The 21,769-nt window shown below is 40.2% G+C and overlaps 2 protein-coding genes across 2 annotated transcripts; one reads left to right on the forward strand and one right to left on the reverse strand.

Annotated features, from left to right (window-relative positions):
* The first annotated feature begins 13,789 nt into the window (after nucleotides 1-13,789).
* LOC144038812 (DNA-directed RNA polymerase III subunit RPC5-like) lies at nucleotides 13,790-14,845 on the forward strand. Its single transcript, XM_077551557.1, has 6 exons — nucleotides 13,790-13,868; nucleotides 14,043-14,150; nucleotides 14,219-14,268; nucleotides 14,409-14,528; nucleotides 14,608-14,693; nucleotides 14,797-14,845. Exons 1-6 carry the CDS (start codon nucleotides 13,790-13,792, stop codon nucleotides 14,843-14,845), a joined length of 492 nt encoding a protein of 163 aa, XP_077407683.1.
* Nucleotides 14,846-15,814: 969 nt separating this feature from the next.
* Nucleotides 15,815-18,602, reverse strand: LOC144038346 (syncytin-A-like). The gene is made up of 2 exons (XM_077550785.1): nucleotides 18,457-18,602; nucleotides 15,815-17,714 (listed from the first exon to the last, which is right to left on the reverse strand). The coding sequence occupies exon 2, from the start codon at nucleotides 17,636-17,638 to the stop codon at nucleotides 16,466-16,468; it is 1,173 nt and encodes a 390-aa protein (XP_077406911.1). The 5' UTR covers nucleotides 17,639-17,714; nucleotides 18,457-18,602; the 3' UTR covers nucleotides 15,815-16,465.
* Nucleotides 18,603-21,769: the final 3,167 nt, after the last annotated feature.

Below are 21,769 nucleotides of genomic sequence, written 5' to 3' on the forward strand. Positions count from 1 at the left end.
GGAATATCTGGATCATTCTTGTCTTCCATTCGATGGTCAGGACAGTTTTCTGCTTCACGAAGTTGTGCAGCACAGCTGTAGCAATGATCACCTATCATATGAAAGCAGTCTCTGAAAGTCCATCCATTTTCTTAACCGTGGGGGTGCTGGAGCCTATCCCAGCTGGCTTTGGGCAGTAGGCGTGATACACCCTGAACTGGTTGCCAGCCAATTGCAGTATCTCTGAAAGTTATTTCATTAAATTGATTCAATATATTGCTCCTATCCACAAACATGCTTGGCTGGTCTCTTTAGTCAATGTTGTTGTTCATTTAGTTTAGTTAATTTAATCCTCATACAGTACTCCATGCTCCCAAACTATCTGTGCTCCCTTTCACAAACAGTACTAAATTGAAGTGAAACCTGTCACCTTGCAGGATTAATTGAAACTTCAATTTAGTCCCAAAGTAGCTCTAATCTGCACGCTTGCAACTGGCTTTACCTAAACCATAACAGGCTAATTCTGTAATTATTTTAATGACTTAAAAAAAAAAAAAGCTCAAACAGCTTATGAGTCTGGGACTAGGCTTCAGCCCTTTCTGTGAAACCGGGCCAATATGTTGGAATGAGATAAGTAAATATGGCTTTGTAAACGTAGGATGAAGACTTTTGGGAAAAGTACAATTAGTACCCGATTCAAGTTTATTCGGGACTCGTTTGTTAATGTGAACGTGAGAATAGCAAGTGTCCCAAGCTTAAAACTACCTGGAAAATAGCATGACGACGCTCTGTGTCCAGCGCATGAAAAGAAATGCAAAAGGTCACTAAAATGAAGAGGAGGATGAAGTCACCCACTTTAAAGAAGAAGAAGAGCAGTAAACTCCTTCCATTAAAAAAGAAGAGGACCCAGAGCACCTCTTCATGAAAAAGAGAGAAGACCCTCCCTGCATCAAAGAGGAGGAGGAGAAGGATGTCTTTATGTTGCCATCAAGTGGTGTCCGTTTGAAGGTTGAAGATGGTGCAAGTGAGGCAAGTAGAGGGGCGGAGCCTCCAAGTGGCAGCTCAATGACAACTGAAGGTGATGGAGACCACTGTGGAGGATCACTAGCAGACGGCCTCCTAGCTCCACTATCAGATAGTGACGACGCTATGTCACACACACTCTTCTCGATGATGATGAGTCTGAAGGTGATATGACATGTCACACTGACAACAAATTCTGGAAAACATTTGCTCATGAGTCAGGTTTAAAGGAACACATGAGAATACACACTGGTGAGAAACCTTTGGCCTGCTCAGTATGTGGGCAAAGATTATTTCGCAAGGGAACCTTCAAATACACACAAGAACCCACACTGTTGTGAAACCTTATGTCTGCTCAATTTGTGGTCAAAGATTCTCCGACAAGAGAGACTTAAAAATACGCACAAAAACCAACACTGGTGAAAAACCTCATGCCTGCTCAGTTTTTGGTCAAAAATGTACTATGAATGAAAGCTTAAAAAGACACACAAGAACCCACACTGGTGAGAAACCTTTTGCCTGCAGTTTGTGGCCGAAGATTCTCTGAGAAGGTTCAGGTCAAAAGACACAAATGTGCTGGTGAGGAACGGAGTAATCAAGAAGCTTGCAATGAAAATGTAAATGTTTAGTACCTGAAGTATTTACTAAGGTAAATATTTACAAACACCTACATTATATTATTCTATGTAGCATGATTTATTTTTATCATCTTGTAGTCTTTGTATAATCTAAAAGCCTCCTGTGGGCAAGTGTTAAAAATTATCACTGGTGCAAAAATATTTCAAGCAATACATGCACTTAATGTTATGGTGATGTCTATAAGAAGTGATTGATAAGATGGAATGCGAAGAAACTGACTTTTCATGGGAAGGTTAAATGTGATTGTGAATGAAATACAAATCATCAATCTTATTTGTCAATGAAATGGGTTGGATATGTTGACTTCCAGGCTATTCAGTGTTTCAAGTTCCTTTTATGTTGTTTTCATTGTGAGCAAACAAATCTAACAGAAGAATGGATGCTGCAATTAATCCTGTTCTTGCTGAATTACTCACCGTTTCCTTGTTGAATTTGAACAGCGAGAGGCGCTTCATGCATTTTTATCTGGTAAAGATGTTCATGCCCCCTCTCCTCTAAGACGAAACGGAAGATAAAAATTTTCAGCCGTCACATAGATTGGTCAAAACAAACGTGGAAAGATGCCGGATCGTCCAATCAGCTCTAAGTATTGCTAAGCAAGTCCCTCCTTTCCCGAACGGATCAGCTGAGTAAAGTCCCAGATTGATAATGTGATAATCTGTTGAGTGAATCACAATTATCAATCTGGCTTGGTTAGGCATTACTGTAAAAGGGAGCATTTGCCGGTGTGGATTCACAAATATTGTATTTGCAAACAAAATGCCATAATAATGTAGTTTCAACATGAAGTTTAAACTTTAGGAGGGTCGTGACTCGTTCAAAAAGTTCTGAGCTTCACCCAGAAAAAGACCAGTAGCTAAACATTTATATTGCGGAAACACACTGACACTTCTTATGAACCTAGAAAAGCTAATACAGAGTTCTGTCTTCATTTTTTTCACCGGTGATGGACAGGCAAAGGTGAGGCATGTGTGACGAATCTAAAGATAGACACAACAGAGGTTTGAGGTGTGGTCATATGTGCTGTGGAGGAGTTTTTAGGGGTTCAGGACACCACCTTCTTCTGTGATGGTATATCATTACTTCAGCATCGTTGGACCAAGTGCATTTATGTCCAGGGGGATTATATGGAATAATCGTGAAAAACTGTCTCCTTTCTGCGAGTCCTACAGGGTGAGGCTTAGAACTTTTTGAACGACCCGTGTAAACTACTGAAAGACTTTTAGCACAGCTGTGCAAAATCCAGAATTTGCTCCAAGTCCTTTGATGTGGATTTGTGGATTATGGCTGTAGAGTAAAAATTGTTGAACTAAATGTAGTTCTCCATCTTCTGATTAAATTGCAGATTTCAGTATAGTTTGTTTTTTACCAAACTCTCTGTTTATGTGAGCCGCTCCGTGTTGGCAACATTAGTTTTGAGTTATTGACAAAAATAGATTGTTTGGACAAAATGTCTTGAGGCCTCTATTTTCATTTCCCAGCAGCACAAACGTTGAAATTGTAATAGAAATGTGTGAAAATAAGCAATTGTTAGCACAAGTGCATCTTTAGCCATCGTGTTTTTAGCTGACCTTAGCTAGCAGTGTGTCTCGGAAACCTACCTCAAAATAACCAGGAGTTCCTCACTTCTAATGTCACTTCACAAATGATTTATATACACGGACATTGGAATAAACAAAACAAAAAAAAACAAAAAAAGTCCAAATACACGTTAATTCAGCATGGAAGTGGACAGAAGGACACGCGTCATAACAACGGCATCCTACCTTGGAGCAGAAACGAATGCCATCATAGTTCCTGATACCGCGGCAAAGGTTTGAAATCCAAACAGAGATCATCTTCAATTCTGGGATTTCTTTCTTTAATGAGCCTATTTCTACTTTTAATTCAATTGAATTGCATTCATGTACTAAAGCATGTTATTTATTTACTTGAATACTTATCTACTTATGATAATAATATAATCAATTTTATTTTGTGTTATTTTCTTTCACTTATCTCTACTACAAGACAGATTTTTATTCCATGTACAGCACTTTGCATGCAGCAATGGTTGTTTTAAAGTGCTTTATAAGTAAAGTTGAGTTGAAATAAGTCGATAATGATATGATAATATCATATGGGTTCAGTGAAAACTAAGCAAACTATCAATTCAGGATGTGTAAAGTGCTTTTTTTTCTTTTCTTTTTATAGTAGACCTTATCGTGACAGTCATCATCAACATTAACAAACTTGGCAATAAAAGACAAATTCAACTTATATTGTACTGCCACATAACTTTAGTGGTAAATAATTTTATGCTGCAACATCAATTGTGTATGTGTGGGTCTGTTAGCTGCATCAGTGTGTCTTGTACTATAATTTGTACGTGGATGACATGTTGCTGTGTAAAATGCTAATTTTTTGTAGTATTATTGTTAAAATGCAAAAATGCAACTAAGGAAGACTTCAAGCTGTGATCCTGTTGTTTTCCAGTCCACCACACTATTCGACAAAAAAAGCCACTAAAGTGAATTATTAGCTTTATTAGTAAGCTTACAAACATTTGTTACGATGTATAACAAACAATGTCCAATCAAGCAATTTGAACAAAGGTCCATGAAGAGAGAGAAACCATGGTTAACAAATAGGCTGGGGAAAAAGCTTGTAAAAAAAAAAAAGAAGAAAGGGCTAATATAAGGAATTTATGAAAGATCGCACTAAGAAAAAAAAGGATAAGTATAAGAAATACAAAAACAAGCTGACAACTGTTTTGATGTGTCAAAAGAAGGTTTATTGTGATTGTTTTTTGCAAAGATATAAAAGAAAAATAGTGTTCTGGATGAGCTGATAAAAAATCGTCAAAAAAGACTTTACAAAATTTATTGTGAAACATGGCAATTTTGTTATTGATGATACAGAGAAGATTGTGAATGAATTTAATGATTTTTTTGTGGGCCCGAATTTGGCAAAAGGGATTGTCGCACGAAGAGATGAAGAAAAAAAAGTTTGGTTGTATTTTAAAAAATTGCAATTCAATGTTTCTTGGAGGGGTCTGTTCGAGTGATGTGCTAGAAGTTGTGAGAAAGTTTAAGAACAAAAAAACTGACTAACAATCTTGATATGTCACTTATAAAGGAAGTAATTAATTGTGTTATTGAACCATTTACTTATATCTCTGCAATCAATCCTTTTTGACGGGTATTGTTCCTGATAAAATGAAAATAGCAAAAGTGATACCAGTGTATAAAAATGGCAAAAAGTATATTGTGTCAAATTATAGACCTGTTTCCTTGTTACCCCAGTTTTCAGCTGCATTGTGCCGTTCGAAAAAAGTAATATTAAAGCTTTTTCTAAATCAAGCATGCTCCACCAATGCCCAAATGAGTACAAAGTGCCCTGACTTTTTTCTGCAGTTGCGCTAATTGGGCCAAATGACCAACTCTCAATGATTCTTTCATCTATGATGTCATCATGTGTCAGATAAAGCGCTTTGTTACAGCTGCTGCTGTTCAAAATAAAGCATCCAGAAAATGAAATAAACATTCAGTCATCATTATTCATGTCAATTCACAGATGTCTAAGTTTACCTTTACTTCCTCATGGAACCGATTATCAACAGTTGTCAGCCTTCTGGCGCCGTTCCCCAACAATTTCAACATGCTGTGGTGCAAAACTGCTGAAGAAAGCTTGACCTTCCTTTCATTTCCAAATTTCTGGAAAAGTTGTACACAAACAGCTCAACTCCTTCTTGGATGAATGTTGGGAAATGTTGGTTTATTATTTTTTGTTTTTGGGCCCATCTTGAGGGGGAGGAGAGACAGCTGGCTGAATTACTAACACTGAACATTATGTACAGAAACAATGGACATTGCACACACTGGATTACGAACATTGGACAATACACACAGATTGGAGCACGAACACTGGATATTACATACACACTCGATGGATCAAGTACAGGGAAAATAACACATGTTGCTGGCTGACAAATATAGAGGTGAGGTGCTGGTAACCTCTCCCTCTCGAAAAGACAAGAAAAAAAAATCAAAATAAAAAGTCAGATGATTTCTACCTGCAATTTAACGACGAAATCAGGACTTGAAAGGAACGACAACACATTGATTGCACTTTACGGATAACACTGGATTATATTTTTGTATTGATGATTATTCCGTTATGCTTTATGATAGGACTATTTTATTTGTTTTAACAAACACATGGTATCGTTATGTTTTAAATGATTGTGGAGGTGATACTCAGAATTCAAGGATGTTGTCTAATGTTTTCATTAGCAATAATAATAATTGGCAGCACAGGTCTGATAGCTGGATATATGTATCTTTAAAACAAAATGATGAAAATTATTCCGACTTGACAACAATATGATGAGGATTTGGATGACACCAATGTTTTAAGTGAAAGAAACAAAATGAATAAACGTGATTTTTATCAAGAAATTATTTTTTAGTTTGACAATATGATGTTTAAATGTGCTATTCATTTGATAATCAGGGGGGAATGTTGGGAAAATTGTACAATTAGTTATCACATGAATAAGCACTTCACTATTTGCTGCAATGAAGAATTGCTTCTGCTTGCAATGAAGAATGCTTGCTTCCACACACATAGTCAGATTAGGATAGCCTATCTAAAATGACTCATGCAATGAAGAATGCTTTGCTCTACTCCTACATAGCATATTAAGGTAGTCGTATCGAACAGCTGATTAACAGGAGACGATTCATGATGACGACAAGAAGAACATCCAAACCAGTGGAATGAATTGAGCCAGTCGGCCTGTTGTCTGTTAAGAAATGATTGCAAACTTGACCACACATGTACTCAGCACTTACATGCACACACAAATAGACAAACAAGTACACTGTGTTCCAACTATGCTGTCCCCCCCCACCACCCTGTAGAGTTGGAACACCCATGTAACCAGAGACCACACTAAAGAAATAAAAAGAGAGGGCTCGGCAGAGTGTGCTTCAGAGCCGTAAGAGGTTGTAACTGAGGCACACCCTATGCCCGTTCTCCTCGCTAGCTTGTGAAAATGTACAAGGCGTCTTCTCTCCTTCATTGTGTTTTTTATGAATGTCAGTTTATTGAACCTGACAATGAACAATAACATCTTGGAGGTTTTCCAGTCAAATTTTAAGACGATGCATATCAATAGAAATACTGAATATTGAAATAATTGAATTAGCTATAAAAATGATTAAACAAATCCTATATTGATAAAACTGAATAATAAAATGGAATAACTATGTAAATATTAAAATACATATTGAAATAGACATTGAAAAAATGAATTTATTAAATCTTGAACTAATTGAATATTAAAAAAAGGAAATATCACAAAATATTAAGAAAAATATATATGATTGAATAAATATTGAACTATATTAAATAATTAAACATGTAAATAATAGAATAAATATTTAAATATTTTCATATTTATTTAAATACATATTGACTCAATTTCATAAACATTTAAATACAACATAGATATTGAAATGATTGAGTAAATATGTAAATAAGCAGTGAAATCATTAAAACAATACTGAAATAGAAATATTTTCATAAATATTAAAATAAGCAAACAAATACATCAACATGAATACAAATAAAACACTGAAATAATTGAATAAACAGTCAATTAATTAATTCATGGCACATTTCATTATTTATTACATTTTGGAAAATCCCACAACATTTAATTATTTTTAAAGTTTACCTATCAGGTCAATCAATGTAAAACATTCATTTGAATGGTGAATTTTTTTTAAATGAAAAATGACTGACGGCAATTGTGGGAGCAAAACATCTCCAACTTTTTCCTGACTTTGAGTCATGACAACAACATGACATGCAAGTGGAATTATTTGCAGAGGAAAATTAATCAGTTGTGCAAAATACAGGAAACAATTTCATGTCAGACAAATGTGGTCAATTGGAAGGTTTTGTTTTGCATCATTCAGTGTTTGTATGTGATTCAGAGAATGAAAGTGATCGTTCGTTCGTGTCCGCGTAAACGCAGAACCTCTTCAGCTTCACTGGCGGATTCAACGATCCAAATGGCTCATCAAACTTTCTACATGCATCTTTTTTTTTCTGGAGAGCTCAGTATTGTTCATTCGGTAATTTTACGGATTTGACGTCATCATCATTGCTCTCCTTTTTTTTTTTGTATGTGGGTGATTATGTGTAAATGCGTGTTTGCGTGCGTGCGTGCGAGTGTGTATTCATTAGTTCACCTAAAACCTATTAAAAAAAATCCCATACCGTTCACCTAAACCGAACAATTCCAGCCAGAGTCGTGAGGCCGTCAGGAAACCCGAGGAAGGACCAAAGAAAAGAAAGGAAAGTGAAATCCAGCACCGACCAGACACCACCCACCAGGCCACCAACCAAAGTCCTTCACCAACCCCAGAGACATCTAAATTTCAACAAATCAGGGAGACCTCAAGAGACCAAAGGAGAGACTGAGGAAAGGAAGGAAAGACAGACGAAGCAGAGTGAGCCTCCACCGATTCAATGACCTGAGAAAGATTGTGTCTGAGTTTCGATAGATGCTGGTGTGGTGGATCTGGCATGCATGAAAATCTCCACCAAAGAGGGGAGCCGTCGACCCCCGCCAGGACAGAGCAAGCGCAACACCTCAGGGCCCCCCAGGCCGCGGTAGTGCCAAAGGATGACCCCCGGGCCCCGCAGGGGCCACCGTCTGGAGAGCAAACCCAGGAGCAGGCCCGCGCCCCCAACCCAACGCAGCAGGACGGGGCACTGCAGGCCCGCCAGGAACCCCACCGGTCCACAGCCCCCGCTCCCCATCCACCCCCGCCATCCACTCCAACTCAGCCCCAGCCGCCCCCAGACACCCTCCCACCCCCAGCACCCCCCGAACCAGCCATCCCCACCACCACCCCCCAACCAAGCCACCCCTCACCCCGACCCCCACCAACCCGGTCGTCACTCCAGCGTTCTTAGTGAGAGTTAACCCTGTTACTGAGTTCGCCAGCTCGCGGACTGGCGGACTCTACCCCTAAACCTTGAATGTGACCCCACCCAGTGTATATACAAGTGTGTGTGTGCATTAAAATTGGGAGCAGGTGAACCGGAGCAGAGGGGGATATCATTTCCCTCTGCTCCGGTCCGATCCGATCCACCCGCCTCCCAGGCATGTCATTGAGTGTATGTGGTGCATTAAAAAAAAATAATAAGGGGGGGGGGGGGCGCGGTGGGGACACGGACAGGGAAAACGCAGCACTGCTCTATACTGCGGTCTGCCCCAACCAATGGCGCCCCACCCCGACCACCCCCCTCCCCCCACACAGTTGTGTGGTGCATTAAAGTTGGAGGGGAGTTGTAGGGCGAAGACGGTGTTTCCACCCTACCCCAGCCCCCCCCCCAAAGTGTGTTATGTGCCCTATATGTCTATAAAAGTGTATTGTGCAAAACTAGAGCAGTAAGTTAAGAGGAGCGCCCACCAAACCCCCATCCGCCCCACCGGGCATATGGGACCAGCCGGGCCCGCCAGAGGTCCCAGGAGGTCCACCGGAGCGGGACGGGCACAACACCAATCCACCCGCCCTCCCGGCCCCCGGAGCGACGAGACCCGGGCCACGGATGGAGCCCCCGGCCCAGGGGAGGGGGAAGGAGATGACAAGAAGGGCAGGAGGCAGCGCAAGGGCCGCAGAGAGAGGGGGAGAGGAGGAGGAAGGGTGACGAGGGAGAAGGGACAGGGAGGCGGAGGACGGGCGGGGAGAGGCGAGGAGGGAGAGGCAGCAAGGGGGAGGAAGGGGGAGGGGAGAGGGAACCACGGGGCACCCTGGCGGCCCACAGGCCCCGAACCGCGTCGCCGGGCCCAGGGCAACGGGCCGCCCCGGACACCAGGGAGAGCCCCGCAACACAGCACCACCCAAGAGACCCAGGGAACGGCCAACAGAGGGGCAGACCCGCCCACGCCCAGCCAGGGGGGGACAGCACCTATAGAATTAACCCCCTGGCATCCAGTGAATCCGAATATTAACCCTTAGTGCCCATTGGAGGTGAATCTGCTCGATCCTGTTGGCAGCAACTGGTTTCCTGACTATAAAAACACAACCATTAGTTACAAATTGCCAAATACAGAAACATCAATGTAAGTTATCACGATGTGGTGGCGCTTACTAACAGGCAGAATTAAATAACCAGAATTAGGTTAAAATATTCTATATACGTAGACCATGTTTCTATAAATTTTGATATTTGTTTTTTATTTGAGGCAGATATTTTTTCCATTAAAATGTGAATTATGAGGAGGTTAGACCATTGGTCGATATTCAGAGTTTGTTTATTTTTCCAGTTAACAAGAATTGTTGTTTTTGCGATAGTAAGGGCTACAAGTGTAGATTGATTGTTTATGTGGTAAGTCAGTTGTTGTTAGGTCACCTAGTAAACATAAGTTTGGAGATAAAGGTATCCTACAGTCCAAGATAGCGGAAAGTTTTTCTAAGACTTTAGTCCAGAAATACATAACCTGAGTACATAACCAGAAAGCATGAAAATAAGTGTCTGTAGTGTTTTGTAAACACTGGAGACAAATGTCGGAGTAGGAGAGTCCCATTTTCTTCATCATATATTGAGTAATGTATGTTCTATGAATAATTTTATATTGGAAAAGTGGTAAATTTGTTTGTTTTGTCATTTTAAATGCGTTTTCACAAACTTGAATCCAAAAGTCAGATTACGGAGCTATAGACAAGTCTGTTTCCCATTTTGAGATGGGTAAAGACATTTTATCAGTATATAAAAGTAACTTATATATTTTTGAAAGTTTTTTTGTTGTTGTCGGAGAAAGCTTGGTAATATCTTTAGCTAAAACAGGCGGTTGGAGCGTACCCTGAAGTGTTGGAATTTGTTTCTTTATCATATTTTTAACTTGTAGATAATGTAAAAAAATTCTGTTTTTTATTTTATATTTTTGGAGCAAGGATGTATATGATATAAACATATTATCTGAGAAGAGATGGTGGAGATGCGTAATTCCTTTCTGCTCCCACACACCTAAATAAAACGATTGGTTGTTAAGTTGAAAGTCGGGGTTATGCCATAGGGGAGAAAGCCCACAGGGATTTGGGCTTTTGTAATTTCTAGTACCTTCCACCAGGCAGTCAGGGTGGCGGAAATCATTGGGTTTTTAAAACATTATGTCGCTTAATCGATGTTGTAATAAAGAGTAAATCTAGAAGTCTGAGGTTATTACAATCCTTCTGTTCTCGTTCCAGCCAACAGTTAGTATCTCTGTTGGGTTGTGCCCATAGAATGATATATTGTAGCTGGTTAGCTACAGTATATAGTAGTACATAAAGTTTGGTGCCTCTAGACCACCTTTGGATTTACTTTTCTGAAGAGTAGATAGACTAATCTTTGCTTTTATTTTATTCCAGTAAAATTTTGTAACGGCTGAGTCCAACAACTGGAACAAGTTAGCCGTAGGTTTAAATGGAATCATTGAGAAAAAATAGTTTATTTTGGGTAAAACTTTCATTTTAATGGTGGCTATTCGTCCTATTAGAGAAATAGGAAGATTATTCCAGCGCTCCAAGTCACTATAAATGTTATCCAGAAGTGGAGAAAAGTTTAAATTAATTAAATCTGTTAATTTCGGTGAGATTTTTATGCCTAAGTATTTTAAATTACCTATAGGAAATGAGTAGTGTGGGTCCTGGCTGGCAGGGTTCCATGAATTTTCTGTAATAGGTAGAAGTGTTGATTTTGTCCAGTTAATAGAATAATCTGATAACTGAGAATTTAGTTATTAATGTGACTTGAACTTTCTACATGTATCATCACGAAATGCAATGCTCCATGCACTCACACAACAAGGAAATGGGGTCAGAGGTCAGCTGCTCCTCTGTGCGTCTGATCACGTCTGACACAGCGGCCAGGTATCTGTCAGTAATTTCAATCTTCTCCTTCATCATCCGACTCTCCTCCTCTTCCTCCTTCACAGCAGACAACCTGGCCGCCTCCTCAGCCTCCAGGAAGCAAAAAAGTGCCTAAAAATCCTTTTTAATCATGTTTTCCACCTGCTTCCTCTGGACCTTGATGTACGTCGCTTGATCATTGAATTGGCCTCTTATCACTTGGCATACTAGGAGTCTGTCTTTTGCATCTTTCAGGCCATCCTGAATGTTTCTTTTTGTGAACTTTATCGAGGGGATGGAACTTGTGACCAGTGTGACATTTTGTGTCTCTGCAGACGACGCACACAAGCTCCTGGTGGTCCACAGTTTCAAGAGTTCCAAGAGTTTCAGTTCCTCCTCGTGCAAGCAGCAGATGTATGGCAGATTGGCCATGGCCAATTCAAGTAGCTCAAACCTAGACACACTACCAATTATATTGCAATTGCCACCAACTGATTTCTTTTCTTCCCTTTTCACCCATCAAAGGATCAATCCGAATTGTGCATGGGGTCTCAACAAGATGCAGACCCAAATATGATGGATGTGGTTGTAAATGTAGGTCTTTCAAAAGAGTCAGACTTTTGTGAGGAAGCTGTTGAAGAAAAAAATCTTTTTTTCGCGTGTTCGTTTTCTTTCGGGAAGTGAGAATGTTGGTTATCCGAATGCAGGCTGGAGATCGATGAACAGTCACTTCGAAGCTTTTATTTCTACAGAATATTCCGGGCACAAATGAGATCCAGACAATTGCTGCAGCCTCTCATAAGTGTGAAGTTACAGCTCACAACATTCTTATACTATCTTGAAGGGCGGTACCACAAAACCCCCTAGCCCCCAGAGTTCACCAGACATGAGATAAGACTTTTACAGACATCATTCAATACACATGACGACACAAACAGAAATTGCGACAGCACTCACAAAGACACATCCACAGATAAAAGTTCTACTGAGGAAATTAGTAAATTAAAACAGTTATGACTAAATCTGGGCAGAAGACCCTCTTCAAAGCATTTCCAGAACACATAGACATGTCATCAACAGGTAAACTGATACTGTGTGTGTGAAGCACCAAACTTCTGCAAATTAAGCATTTATACTGCTGAGGAGAACTGGATTTTTCTGGAACAATCCAGCCCCCTCTGCAGCGAGTTTATGTACTTTCCCTTTTGCAACTCTAAAAAAATGTCAACTATTATTCATTATCCACCATTTGGATTAAATCACTCAAAGTTTCACACAAATGCCCTTTTACATCACCAATGTCATTTTAATGACAGGTCTCCTATTTAATGACTAATTAACTATAATATTCATGTTTCAATCCTAACTCTTAAACCTTAGTGTGACCCTAAGTTCATGGGCATCTTATCATTCTTAACTAATGAGAGCAAGCTGTTACTGGTTAATAATGTGGTGCCTGTGCACAACTGCCTATGAAACTTGGAGCCTTGTATATAACAGCAGACTCAGGCACCAAGCAGAAGCAAATATAGAACTCAATATATCAGCATATGCAGTTAATTTATCTCTTAGCAGGTTTTAAGCGAATAATTATTGAATAGGACTATGTGGAGCGTTGTATGCCTTATACTGTATGTGGTTCATTTGCTTTACTAATTAAACTTAACACAAATTTGTGTTCTAATGTGGGGCTGGTTGTACTTCAAGTTTGGCAAACTCTAGTGGCTAAATTAAGAATTAAGTGGCTCTGATCTTCAACCCAATACAATTCAAAATACATCACATCTTAAACATGACTTCATTTGACATAATCACTAGTGTTGTTCCGATACCGGTAAAACAGTGGTATCGGCATCGGCAAGTAGTAACAAGTAACATGCCAATACCATTATTTCCGACACTAATATAGGACTTTAGATGCAGTATTTTGTAGGGCTGGGTATTGCCAACAACCTCACGATATGTATCACGTTACAGGGGTCACGATACGTATCATGATGCATATATATCCCAATACATGATCTTTAATCATATCCAAATATTTACATTAATTTACTTGTATTTTTATTATAACAGTCATATGTATACCTAAATGATATGTTTATTATGATGGATGGTAAAAAAAATGTGTTAGCAGCTCTTCTGGTTTAACACCAGGCAGTATGCTATTTAGCTATTTAGCTCATTTTAAAATGGTGGTTGTTGAATGCAGCATGTTAAAGTGACTGATGAGCTGATGTTTTTTGTACAGGAAAATGATGGACAATCAGAGCTTCTCGTCTATCCAGGCCACCACCAACACCTCCCGATACGCCGCTGCCATCTTTCGAAAAGGTCTCGAGTTGTTCTTTTTCATGAAAAAATTGCATGTGTGAGAAAATTGTCGTGAGTTACACATTACGGTCATTAAAAAATTACAAAAAAAACATGGCTTAAATTTCATTCAATTTGACATTTTTTACAAATGATGCTAATTTTTTATTATTTTTTTGCTGATGCTGTCCACAGGCGAGCTTCACGTGACGCCGCTGACGGGAATCCTGCAGATGAGGCCCAGTTTTACATACCTGGACAAGGCCGACAGCAAAACGAGGGAGCGAGAGGCGGCCAACGAAGGTCCCAGTTTGCTTCTTTCTTCTTCTTCTTTTTTTTCTCACACATCTGAGGGTTTCCCTTCCACACAGGTGGAGACTCGTCCCAAGATGAAGGTGAGGAAGAAGCCAAGGCCATTTCGGTGAGTGCTCGCTTTTCCCCACATCTTGTTATTAAATCATATGAAAATATGGGATGAAAAATAGAGGAATAATTTCAATATCAAATACAATATAAAGCTGTGCACACTCACATCGCCCATGTTTTATTCTGCTCTTGCAGGTGAGGTTCGCTCGGCCCGAGTCGGAGCAAGCGCGCCAGAGGAGGATCCAGTCGTACGAGTTCCTCCAAAAGAAGCAGGCCGAAGAACCCTGGATCCACTTGCAGCACCACAACGTCAAGGTAACTCGTCACAATGAGTGCCCGCTGATTGTTAGAATGAATGGTACGCCAGTAAGTCCGCCATTTTGTTTTGCCTCAGGACGAGCGCTCGGAACACGAAAGGCAGTATTTGTTTTGTCAGAATGTGGACGCCTCCGACAACTCTGAGCTGGTTAAAACGCCCAAGTGAGTTCTTGAACGCATCTCCAAGTTGGAGACAGGATTTCCTCAAATTGCGGACATTTATTTAATTATGATGACTTACAATGAAGATTCTTTGTCCTGGCAGGGAGTACCTCACGATGCTGATGCCGCCGCCGGCGGAGGAAAAATTGTAAGTGTTCATCTTTTTCTTTCTCACTGTAGTTTGTATTTTAACTCATTCACTACTGCAGAGCAAGGGGCATCTTTCACCGACACACCGGGAAACATTATAAATAGGCATGGGGTGATATGAGTAAAAATATCAATGTGTTAAAATTACAATTCTAAAATGTGCTTATTTGAAATATTTGGGGAAATACAAGCATTTTTTCATGTAACACATTCTATTTTGTTTTTAAACAAAATATAGAAAAATTGGCACATTTAGAAACATGTACTACGTTAAGTTTATGAGTAAATAAATGTTTATATTCTTCCTCTGTTTTAATTTTTCTTAGCAAGACAGTATCCAATCACTGGTGGGCTATTTTTAAAATAGACCTCAGAGTTACACTTAAAAAAAAAGGCTACAATGTAAACTAAACACCCAAGGCACTCATGTCCTCTTTCGTCTGCTCCCCCACTCCACTGCAGTCATGCGACACGTGGACTAATTGAAGGCAATTGACTTCAAAGATGCTGCTTAAGTACAATGCGCCCATGTCTCTTCTGCTGTTCCTGCGCAAGCAACCTTGCTTTAACTGCCTATTTAAAATTAATGAGCAATAGATTCTGACGCCTGTATATCGATACATGTATTGTAATGAGGCCCGCAACAATGTATTGCCGTATCGATTTTTTTTAGCACACACCTAGCATCTTGTGTCTTGCTTGTGCACGACATTCACTGATGTGTGACGTGTTCAATGCATGCCGAGAAAAGATATCCTATTGGTCTTTGAATGCTCTGAACCAATGGCAGGGCAGCTTTTTCATGTTGGTGTTGGAATTTATTTCTATATTAATATAAACTCAAGTTAATAATCTGACTCCAATTTGTGACCTTACCAAACTATCACCCATCCAACAATAGCATGCTCGTTCTGCAATAGAAAGGTATCAGGAAGCCGGCATTTTCACACACGAGTGGATTTATTCCTAACACTCAAATCTAATACAAAACAGCTGGGGTCCCGGGTCCCTATCAATACAATTCTATACGTCTCTGTCTCAAGCAGCCGACGTAGTCTCATCCGAGTTGCCCCAGTGAATAGTTATACTACACAGTATTTAAATGACACAGAAACAAAGGCATCCTGACATTATTCTATTGGCTACGTGTTTTCTGCAGTTTAACTTTAGCTTGCTTTTCATTGGCCGATCTTCATCCGCAGCGTCACTGGGTGGCTTCTCCTGTTTTGTACTTTTCCGCCCCGGTGTAAAACAAATGTGGTTTACAACATACTTTGAGCTTATCGCGGCTCTGCATCTCCCCTTGCAATTAGCATCCTTTGTTCTGCAACATTCCATTCCTGCAACCCCCACTTGCATCACACACATCCTGTATTTCACCCCCACTCACACAAACTCATATATTCCTTTATTCCCTCTCATGACCTCAGACGACTGAGGTCATCACTCGAATACCTTGTTTTTTATTGTTAAACATGAGCTAAAAATCAATAGACAACTAAAAATTTGTAAAAAATTTCATTCTAGTAGAAAATCAGTATAAACTTTCATTCTAGTAGAAAATCAGTATAAAATTTCATTCTCTCTCATGGCCTCAGATCCCTGAGGCCACCTTCACATACTCACATCCCGGACTCCCGGAGGGCCACAGCTGTCTCCGCTTCCTGGGGGTCCTTCTGAGGGATCATCATATACTGACCACCCGGCGGTAGTGGCCCCAACGTGCGTTCAATTGTCTTAACAGTCAATGATCTGATACATGGAATACAGCAAAATCCGCATAACACCATGATAGCGGCAAACATCGCGATAGAAATCAATACTGATGCAATCAAGCTTTTATATTTGCCAAAGACGTTTAACCAGTCAGAGTACCAACTGGTGTCCACGCCTGAATGCTCTTTCATTTTATTACTTAGCGTGCGCAGACCCTCCAATGCCTTAGTAAGGCGACCATCAGGAGATGTATTGTTGGGGATCAGAGTACAACACTGCTCCCCAAAAATACCACACACTCCTCCTCTTTCAGCTAACACCATATCTAAACTCATTCTATTTTGGAATGCCATAAGAGATGTGGCTGCTAATTGCTCGTGCACTGCCTGGAGTGCCGAGGTGGTAAAGTTCGCCAATCGTTGGACATTATAGTGGACATAATTAATCCGGTCCACATTTTTGTTTACTGTAATAAACAGAAAAATACTCTCCCATCCTGCCGCCACTTGATCCACCAATTTGTATTCATCAGGGACCCCTCTCGGAACTCCAATTGCATCTATGTATGTGGGGTCTCCTGCATTCAACCATTCTTGCATGTCCCTTTTCTTCCTCCCAAGGAAGGGGATTCTTCCCCACTGTCTAACTCCTTCCAAATTTATCCTAGCCATGTCTAATGCTGTCACACTAATTGGCATGATCAGCGTTACTAGGGCGCACTTACCTGAGGCATTGGGGGGAAGCCTATCGTACAACACTCTCTCTCCACACCACAGCCAAACATCAGCCCGAGCGAGAGGTATTCCTGCTGGCAAAGACACATTTTCATTACACCATGACTCCTGGATGTTTCCAATCCCAGGGCCACTCCCATGTAATTTTAGGCAGGTAAAATTTTGTTGTGCAACATGGATGTCAAAAATGGGCTTTTGCTTTTCCATATTTGTCAGTGGAAAGGCCGAATCCAATTGGCTGCACTTTCCTTGGAGAGTTTTGTTATACAGGAAACCAAAGAGACAGGTTTTGGATACAAAAGTTGCTGCCATGATTTTCAAAACTGGTCTTGCACCTCTAAACATACCAAACAATCCTCGTTAGTATTCTTAGCGGCCTGTTCAGCCATCAGGAGCCAATTATTAGTGACCATAGAAATACCTGTGTGACTCATAAACCAGTCATCCACTGTCGTCATTGTTTTGGCCGTGGTAACCGTTCGACGGGTATAATTATTTACTACCGGTGCTTCCCCTTTTATCATAGTCCCATTCTCACAAATGATAATTGGAAAATATGGATCTTTTCCAGACGAATATGCCCACAACTTAAACCCCCAACATGATGTGTTTAGCACTAACACTTCTTGGTGTGGTGGCGCAATTGACTTATTACCCATTGCAATTGTTAATTTCAATATCTCCCCTTCTTTTCTTAGGAGAATCTTATTATGGAAATACTTAGCAATTTTATTCTTTGACGGTGTCCAATAATCACCCGCCTGTGTGGTAACCACGGAATCCCATCCCCACATTGTCACATGTGCTGTCATATACCACCAGTAACCAGGGAACATGTCTCCAGTTACTAGTGACATGACTGCCTCCACTGGTGTATACCACGCTTCCCGAAACCCTCTCAGTGCCTTTATTGGTATATTTACTTGGGTCTTCGTATTAGGGGCCACTGTTATTCTCACCGAATTATTATATGCCCAGCCTATCATCCAATTCTGGTAGCCCTTTTTCTCCCACTTATTTTTTGACTTTACCTCTCTTCTCCTTCTAGGTTCCTGTGGGCGTACCAAGGACCAGTCCTGGTACTGTGGTTGATAATTGTCCAATTTATCTAACAAATCAAGCCATTGTTGAGTCCAGTTGAAAATTGTCACCCAAGTGTTCACCTGTGTCGGTTGTTTACACTTCAGATTTAACAGTAGTTGTTGTGTCTGTGTCAGCGTCTTACCACCATCTTGCTCTGCTTCATACCATACCGTTCCATTACAGGAATGATACACCATCACTCGTTCTCCTTTCGTTCCATCACTTCTATCATCCCGCACCATATGTTCAAACGCTAACATAGTCCACACAAAGCACAAGCCTGCAAACAAAATAGTCAATAAAGTTAAACATTTGCATCGTCGTCGTTTTTGTTCAGACACTTCCGAGTCCGATTTTGATCCAATTCTCGCCATCCTCACATTCCCTCTCTTGACCTGCCCGTCCGGGCAGTCAATCTTTAAGCTCACCATTGGCAGGCACAAAGTCTGGGGCCGGGCGCAACTGTGAGTAATGGTACCACTTTTGTCCTTTAGTTTCAATTCTCATAATCGCTTGCACCTCATTTGGGAAGCCGTTCAGCATCGCCGTCCTGAACATCATCTCAGCTTCAGGGTAGCTGCCTGGGTGTTTACCTGTGGTCTCAATCCACAGCTCCAATGCCTAAGCATAATGTTGCTCTTTGTCGTACATCAAATTTCTGTATTTTTAACGCTGGTTTCTTATTATAGCAGTGTAAATCATTTAAAAACAACATCATCTTAACTCAGAACTATTCATGTCCGGCCGGGCCATGAACAGTTTGAGAAGAGATTTATACTTATACCTTAAATAAACACTGCAGTTCATTTTTAACAACTTGTCTCATGAAAAAATGTCACCCAGGTGTGTCAATGTTCCTTCCACACCAAAATGGCATATTCCATGGGCTCTAGAAATTATACTTTTCAATTGTTTCTGAGATGGAACATACTTACCGTATTTCTGCTATAAGGGTCGTCTTTTGTCATCTTTGTAGAACTTACTTTCCAACTCCCATCCTCTCCATTCGCTGCCTGTAAATTCCTCACACCAAACTTCATTCTCACATCAGACTTCCTTTTCAACCATACACAGACAGACCAGTCATTCTCACATCAGACTTCCTTTTCAACCATACACAGACAGACCAGTCATTCCCCCATCTGATAAAGATCAATTTTGATCATTTCAGAACTGAATGTGAAAACTGCAGCCGCTTCCAAATTGCTGCTTCAAAAAAAAAACAGACACCTTGTGTCCTGTAGATTAGAAAAACAACCAAATTGTGACAATTTGGCCAACACCAGAACTATAAAAAGATCTCCAGCTGAGCTAGCCAGGAGCCATAAAAACAAAAGCCTTTGAGGCAAGAGTTTGTAATGTAAATTTGAATCCTGTTCAGGCAACTTAAAGTGAGAAAAACAACTCAAGCAGATGTAAATTAAGATACTGCAGCGGAGGACTTTTAGGGTCAGGAAGAGAAGAGAAAAAGATTTAAAATAACCCCATTAATCTATTGCAGGTCACGAATCTTCCAAATATCTGCCATCTCAACTAATAAAAGAAACGAGTTATAATCAGAAAAACAAAACAAAATCCCTACTTTACACCAACCAAAAAGTATTCTTAAAATGCTACCTAACCTCACCTCTTCTACAGAGTAGTGGGGGCTTGTAAAAACACAGCAGGGAACTTTGCCTTTGTGTATTCCCCGTGGAATCCAAAGGTCAGTGCTGTTGAGCTTAATCAAAATTAAAAATTTAACCAGCAACTTCGGCGTAAGTGTTCCATATCTGAGTCCACTCTGAGAAGCCAAAGTTATAAAAGAGAAATGGGAAAAAATAGAAGGCCAAATTCAACAAGCATCAAACAAGGGAAAATATAGTATTTAAAGATTAAAATAAATTTTATACTACCCTAATTCACATAAGCTGTTCTCAATTTCCGAAACTGCGTTGCTATAGATCACATCTCCTTTCTGACATAGTACAGAGTGCAAATGTCTACAAACAGAACACAACATACGACCTCAGGCACCAAACTCAGATGATTCCAGAACTTTGAGTCCACAACTGGAGTTCATATTCCTTCCTGTCCTTGTCGATAGCAGTTTATGCAGGGCAAAGTTCAAAGCGGGCACTGGGCTTTGTGTACTGGAGTTCTCAGGAAAAGTTCATCATGGCAGAATCGATGATAATCCTGTCTGCTCAAAAAGTTGCTGGACATTATGCTCAAACAATGCATAAGAGTCATTGAACAGTCACAGGACGAGCGGATTTACAGTGTACCATCCTTTTTGCAGTCCGTGTGGTCACTTCCCCCCCCGACAGTGACCATTGTTCAGTTCGCCGTCCACTCTGAACATCAAGCATAGCAGGAGAATGCTGTTCATTCCATTTCCAGCACTTTTTGGTTGAGTCACCCAAGTGAAACACCTTTCAGTCAAAGATTGAACCTGCCTGAAACATTTATACACTCGGAACAGACAGAGGGAGATGAGATCATAGCAAGAGAACACTGCTTGTTGTCATTCAATTTCCAAGACAAAATAAAATAAAAAATTCCCCCAAAATATTTTGTTTTTCAAACCCCTAATTTATTCATTTTGTGGTTTTATTTGAATTTGATCACTACACTATAGCAAGTAGTAGTACTATATTTACGCATATGTCTACCATAGACATCTTCATTACGTGTTACCTCAAATTTAAGAAACATGTGACAGCTGTCAGTCACCCTGGCCACTTGGATGGAAGTCCTTTCGAATTTCAGGGCTCCTCAGACTTCTAGAATGGGACTCAGATAAGGACAAAGGTTAAATAATTTTCACACCTACGAATAAGTTATCAGAGATGCAGGGGAAATATAAAAATCAAAAATGAAAAATCTATTTCAATTAAAATTTGGTTTTATTACTTATTCAACTATATTACACAGATCTGATTTTAAAAATAATATGATAGTGGCCTGTAGTTAACACCTAGACCTCTATATCCTTCCGCATAACAGGAACAATTTGATTTTAACAGACTAGCATTAGAAGACCCCTGCTATTCACACACACAACAGACTACAAGTCTCCCAAATGGAGACAATGGGAAAGAGGACTAAACTTATCACACCCCCTGTCCTTTTTATTTAGTTTAATTTAATTTTAACAGACAACAGTACAAATCACCACTTTTTAAAACAGCAGCTCACGGCCCCCATCCTCTCAGACCTTTAGTCCCTAATCAAGCGTGGGGGAAGAGTTTTAAAAATTGTCACAGACAAAGGCAGAATTCTCCCCTACTTTCAAAATATGCAGATTTCCTGCTTACCATTCTTTTTCACCCTTTTTTGAGGACAAAGGATTTTGGAGGGAAAAAATTACTTTCCACCCGTCTTTTTCTTTCTTTTCTACACTTAAAAATC

Source organism: Vanacampus margaritifer, chromosome 18 (assembly GCF_051991255.1).
Source record: "Vanacampus margaritifer isolate UIUO_Vmar chromosome 18, RoL_Vmar_1.0, whole genome shotgun sequence".
Lineage (NCBI taxonomy): Eukaryota > Metazoa > Chordata > Actinopteri > Syngnathiformes > Syngnathidae > Vanacampus > Vanacampus margaritifer.